We start from the raw sequence: 6,303 nt of genomic DNA, 5'->3' as shown, positions 1-6,303 counted from the left end.
AGTGTGCTGGAAAGAGAGGTAGTAAGCGCCCTTTCTCCTGGAGTGTAAGCCTCACAGAAAGGCAATTTCATTGGACAACAAATAGATTGAGACAACTCAAAAGCAAGCGACCACAGTAAAAACGGTCTCAAACGCGCTGAACAGAGTCAGTAAAATGCCCAGCGGAAAGTGGGGATGATCTCCCCAACATCACGCTATCATCCGTGCATCAAACCGTCTCCCGTCTAGCACCACCTTTTGTCGACTCCACCTCCATATTATCTCCAGCACTCCTGGATGCCATATCCCCCTTCACACCCTTTTTCAACCGAATATCGCTGGCGCATATCCCACCTCATGAATAGAGACGAAATCACGTTCTTATCTGTAACTTCAATTTATACCGATGAGGAGTTTCCGGCGCATTCCGAATGCCTCGTCCCATCTTCGCCAAATTGTTGCGACTTATTCAGTGTAAAATTCAGAAAAACATTGAGATGGGTCAAAGGTCAAAGAGAACAACCGTCATGCCAGATATGCGCCTCGGAATCACCCTACGCCTACTAGCTGGAGCAGATATGTGGGACCTCATATCAAGCTACCACGTGAGGAAATCTACTATCCACAGGATTTTTGAGGACACTGTAAGTGTGCTAAATGTGGTCCTCCGGCTTCCTGGACTGCCGAAAACAAGAGGAGATCTCTATACATCATCAATCGCTTTCAAAACCTCAAGAAAAACAGTTAGTCCGTTGGACGGGTGTGTCGGGGCTCTAGATGGTCTTGCAGTTAAAATCACTAAACCAAAGGAGGAGAACCCCGCGTCGTACTACAACAGAAAAGGGTTTTACGCCCTTTGTGTGCAAGCTATGGTGGACTCCAATTATCGTTTTCTGACATACTCCTGTCGCTGCGTGGGTTCGACTCATGACTCGCTCAGTCATGAGACCTCAAGTTTAGGAAGATATCTCCAGGAGGGCCGTTTGTGCGAAGAATTTTGGATAGCCGCTGACGAAGCATATTTGTGCACTGAAACTGTCATAACACCTGTACCAAGCTCGCAGGTTACAGAGACAGAAGATGCGTTCAATTTCTACCACTCGTCACTACGAATGCCCGTAGAGCAGGCGTTTGGGGTTTTAGTAGCCAAATGGGGCATTTTGCAAAGGCCCTTGCGTTTCGCAGTACGGAATTCATCACGAATTGTGTGCACTGCCATGAAGATACACAATTTCGTTGTCGATGAAGGCGGTTCGAGGCGAGAAGGTATGACAGCAGTGGAGTTTAGACAGGTTTACACAGAAAGCTTGAGGTGGCACAGACAAATGACGCGGGCAGCAAACACAGGAAGGGAAACAGGACGAAGAATGGCGGGTTCGAGAAAACGTGACAGTCTCATAGATCTGGTAAAGGCAAAACGATTGGAACGACCTCCTGTACGCCAACGCCACAAATAAATATTCGTCCCCCTCTACAAGTAGTGCTGCAATTGGATTATTCGAAATGGTTGACGTGGGAAGCTATAGAAAGTCATGGCCTTCTAGACAAGGTCGGGAGCTGGCGATACTGAGGAAGGGACACGAACAGAAATGGAACGAGGTACGCAAGGAGAAAAGTTGAAAGATGGGAATGGAGTGGAAAAGGGGAAGCTGGGGTTGACTAAGGTGAGATGGAGCTGGAGTTCAGGACGGGGAGCTGAGACTGTGGGGATGGCGAGGGAAGCAAGAAGCTGCAGTTGGTGAGGGAGCCAGGATGCTGGAGATGGTGAGAGAGAACTAAATCCGAAGATGGGAAGGGAGGGACGACTCTGGGGATGGTCAGGGAGAAAGAGAGCTGAGAATGGTGAGAGAGGGGGGAGACTACAGTTGGTGAGGGAGGTAAGAAGCTGCGTTTAATGAGGGAGATGGCAAGCGGAGGATGGGAAGGGAGGGACTACTCTGGGGACGTTCCGGGAGAAAGAGAGCTGCAGATAAAAAGGGAGGCAGGAAGCGGCGGTTTTTGAAGGAGAGGGGAGGCTGAGAATGGTGAGGGAGGGGGGAGCTGCAGTTGGTTAGGGCGGTAAGAAGCTGCGTTTTGTGAGGGCGATGGCAAGCTGAGGATGGGAAGGGAGGGACGACTCTGGGGATGTGAAGAGAGTTAGGAAGCTGGAGCTAGTGAGGTAGAGAGAGACAGAGAGAGAGAGACAGAGAAAGAGAGACAGACGGAGAGACAGAGAGACGGAGTAAGTGAGATATGGGAATGGTGGGAGAGGAGGAGAGAGGAGGAGTTTGCAAGTGGGGACGCACGAGTGGATGTTGATGATCATTCGATTTGTTGCTACAGTAGTTTGAAGGACCCACTCTATTTGTACATTTTATACATCTCATTGTTTGTGCTGACCTTCTGCTTTAATGTAATTAGCCTAAAATATATATCTTAAGGGTGACCCCACCGCCAACAAAATTTCTGTCCTAAAATTCCAACCACTAAAGTTTGGACCGATGGACTAAAGTTCGGACAGATGGAAGAAATTTTGAACCCCACCGCGCCACAATTTGTCCTAAAGTTTAGAATTTGGGAAGGATTCTTTTCCAAACCAAAATTATTTGGTCGAGATTTTTGTCCAAAGCGCCGTTTGGGCGAGCTTCGTTCTATAGTAACGGTACAGAAAACATCTGAATTTCATGTGCTTACAGCTCTACCAAAGCTCTTCCAAATGGCTTTGCGGCTGTTTTGACTGAAGTCCCATCAATAGTGTGGGACGCAAAAAGGAGTGTTGGGCAGCCTTCGCTCGTGGACATTTCCCATCTTCTCCCTCCTTCTCGTCTTCTGAGAAGTGCAGGCAATGGCTGAGGTGGTTACTAGGACTGATGACTCGGCAGTAAGAGTGAGGAAAAAGGGTAAGGGACTGGGGTGGTCAGACGAGGAGAATCTTGCCCTGTGCGTTGCTGAGAGCGCAGTGTCTGAGAACGCCGCGAATTGAAAGCGTGGTGTACTTGCCGAGTTGATAATTCCCAAACAGGAGCCTACATACTATGGAGAGCGGGCAAGTGACGAGCAAAAGTTGCCGCCAATTGTGGAACAGACGCGTGCAGTAGCTTGCTTCTTTGCGCCAAATGTATTTCTACGACATACTTGTAGCCTAATTGGGGTGACCCTGAATATGAATAGATGTATCGTGTTACAGGCGCGGTGGGGTTCATCTCTGAATCACCACCTCCCCCAAAGCGCGGCTTGATTAAAAGATAGTAGATCCAATTACCGGAGGACAACTGTCTGCTTTTTGCGATTTTGGGCAAGGCGCGGTGGGGTCACCCTAAGGTCTTCAATATATACTATCAATGTCTTTCACGTGGGCACCTCGCAGTGACCAATCATATGGCCTAACTTGATATCGGAAAGAAAGGCATGGTTATGTTGGGACGGGCTCTCACATGCCCCGAGTTTTCGTTATGCTGTGAGTTTTGCAAAACTCGTTGTCTGAAAATTTTGCAATCAGAAAATCCGAGCAAACTCGCGTATTTTCGCGACTTTACGGACAACGTTACGGTACGTATCGTATTTCAAGGCACTTTGAGTAGCCGCCCAGTGCCGTACCAGTTGCAGGGCATAACTGTTGTAGTGCACGTTCTTAATGCAGGATCAGGAGTGCGTTATCGTCAACGCACCAGGAGCGCATTTCGACAGCAAACGGCACGATAAGGCAGCGGCACGCCCTAATGAATCGTTAGCTTCTAGCCTGCACAGTATCAACGTCCCAGTGAGATTTTTGACACTTCGATGTACGGGCCAACCAAAAGGGCAGAATCTCGAAAAATCAACAATCATAAATAAAGCCCCTAAACATTGCTGTATGGCCTAGAGACTTGGAAATGTGTCACGCTGGATGGAGAGTCATCGTTGCCGACCCTAAGCACACAGCCTTCAAAACCACGGAAATCACAAGCCGTTATCATTTTCGTTATGCATACTTGAGGCACCCAAAAGCCCCGCTGCAGACACCCTCGCGTCGGCAACGCATACACATCCTTTCGCATTGCATCTATCCCCTCGCATGCAACAACAACTGCAAACGCGGCCACTCGCACAATCTCCTTTCTTTCGCCTCCTATCAGACACCCTACGCTTCCATTTCGTCCTACAGCTTGCCGTCTTCAGGAATCATGGATCCTTTGAGTGTCCTTGAACAGGTTGGCGCGGTGGAGGAGGTCGTCGGCCTTGTTGGCCTGGCCATGGACACACAAGATGCCTTCAAGAACAACGGAAGCTTGGCCACAAAAGTACTCAAAAAATATCTCGAGCTCCAGGAATTGACGGGGAATGTCGCGAAGGTCCCTATTCACGACCTAGAACCCCTACACAAGAATGAGTTGCAAACACATATTCAAGCCGTCTGGCGCTCTGCTTCGGGGTTGGTCGAGGAACTCAAGGAAGAAATAGAGAATCCGAAGGGTAAGTTACGCGCCGTGGCGTCAGCCATTGGAGATCAAGATGTCTTAATTGCGCGCCAAAAGGAAGCCGAAAAGCTCTAGCTTCTATTGATAACGTACGGAGGGAAATGCACGGGGTGAGAGAGACGCGCAGACAAGGATCGCTTGTAGTTGGTGAGATACGCTCACATGCACCGGTCGGTGACGTGTTAAAGCCCAGTTTCGCGGTTGAATTCAACTCTCCTGCAGTGCTCGTTGATTTGGACTCTGCCCACGGTGGCGTTGTTCCTGACACAGTAGAGAGAAGGATAAAGGCGGCTGTTTTGAGCAACGGAACAACTTCGCATGTAGGAGCAACGGCAGTTGGGCAAGCCGGGGTCGGAAAAACATGCGCCCTACGAGCAATTGCACATGATAGAGAAGTTGTCACGCGCTTCCCAGACGGAGTTTATTTTTAGACATTAGGGCAAGACGCAAGAGAAGCAGAGCTGAAGCAACGACTCTGCAATGCTGTCCGCATCTCTGGGGGACGTAAAGAAGGGGACAAGCTGTCCAATCTGGCCGACCTGGATGAGGTGCTAACAGGGGTTCAAGCTTGGTTTGCAGGTCGTCGATGCCTATTCATCTTCGATGATATCTGGTCGCGCAACAGCGATGACGAGAGGATCTTGCTGAAACTGGCCAGCCTTGCCAGCACCGCGGTGCGAAATGATGAGCCAGCGAGCATGGTTTTGTAGTCCAGAAGAGATCCGACGCTAATAGATCTGGGCGAGCAAGTTAAGTTTGAGCCGAGGGAAGGGCGTAATGCGTACGATATGCTGATTCATGCGAGTGGGGCATCGCGTGGCGAAGTAGAAGATCCAGTATCGAGAGAGAAGTTTAGAGAGATTCTTGACATGTGTGCGGGACTACCACTGGCTCTGAATGTGGCAGGAGTCACTGGTAAACCATCAAGAGGGGCTCGTGCCGGGGATATACCAGAGTTGTGGACGTGGTACTTGAAGAAGATCAAAGAGAGTAAAGGGAGCAGTGCAATTGGCGCCCAGAAAGGAAGAGGCGGGTATAAATCGCTCCACGCAATGTTGCGCTCGTCCTTACAGTTTCTGGACTCAAATGGCAGCGAAGGATCTCCGTGTTTTGCGGATATGCACCGGGGGCCTTGTGTGTCTTGAAGAAACAGGATGTGATCCCTCTGGCAGTGTTGAGGGATCTATGGGGAATGGGCGATGTTAGTATCGCAAGAAAAATGCGACGCAGATGAACAGTGTGGGGTTGGTTGACATTCGATTTCTGGCGAACACGGAAAGCCAAGGGGTAAGTCTTCATGATCTTACGCATGATTTCGCAGTCTCCGAAGCAGGCCAGGTGGAAGGCCGTAGCTGGGTCAAACAGTGGTGTGGGAAGCTGGTCGATAGCTATCGGAAAGGGAGGGATGTGGTCGAAGTAGTTGTTGAAGATCAGGGCGCGGAGGCAAGCGAGGCAGAGGAGGAGTATTTTTTCGAGAATATTTGTCGAATGCTTGTCAGAGCAGAGCTGATGAAAGAGCTGAGCTGTTTGCTCCTTAGTAGTAGGTGGGTAATCAAGGTGTTGCTAAGAAAAGCTGTGTGGCAACTGGTGGAAGCGGTGGGAGAGTTGAGGGAGGTTGTTAGTCAGAAACCAGGGGTAATTGGAAGTGCGGATTTGTCTGCAATAGTTCTGGTGATGCAAGCTGTGTCAGACCGCACAGGACAGTCTGTCCTTCAGGATAGACTTATAACTAGCGAGCGACGACGAGTAAACGAGGAGGCATCGGTCTTCTGTTCACACAGGTTATGGGCACCTTTTGCTACCTTGCATAATTCAACCTTCCCCGCTTCACGATCGCAACCCACCACGACAAGAACAAACCGATCCCTCCCAACGCGGAGGAGCCCCA

The 6,303-nt window shown here is 49.8% G+C and overlaps 1 protein-coding gene; it reads right to left on the bottom strand.

Annotated features, from left to right (window-relative positions):
• Window positions 1-3,057: 3,057 nt before the first annotated feature.
• CHC_T00007562001 (hypothetical protein) lies at window positions 3,058-5,714 on the bottom strand. XM_005711212.1 is given in 2 exon segments: window positions 3,058-5,396; window positions 5,397-5,714. The coding sequence occupies 1 exon segment, from the start codon at window positions 5,712-5,714 to the stop codon at window positions 5,397-5,399; it is 318 nt and encodes a 105-aa protein (XP_005711269.1). The 3' UTR covers window positions 3,058-5,396.
• Between the last annotated feature and the right edge of the window lie 589 nt (window positions 5,715-6,303).

The sequence above is a fragment of the Chondrus crispus genome, genomic scaffold, assembly GCF_000350225.1.
Source record: "Chondrus crispus Stackhouse genomic scaffold, scaffold_78, whole genome shotgun sequence".
Classification (NCBI taxonomy): Eukaryota; Rhodophyta; class Florideophyceae; order Gigartinales; family Gigartinaceae; genus Chondrus; species Chondrus crispus.
The sequence above is the reverse complement of the archived record's forward strand: the minus strand, read 5'-3'. Positions and strand labels throughout refer to the sequence as shown.

Excerpts from the sequence above, each read along its gene's own strand:
- CHC_T00007562001 (XM_005711212.1), bottom strand. The coding sequence starts at position 5,714 with ATGAAGACTTACCCCTTGGCTTTCCGTGTTCGCCAGAAATCGAATGTC.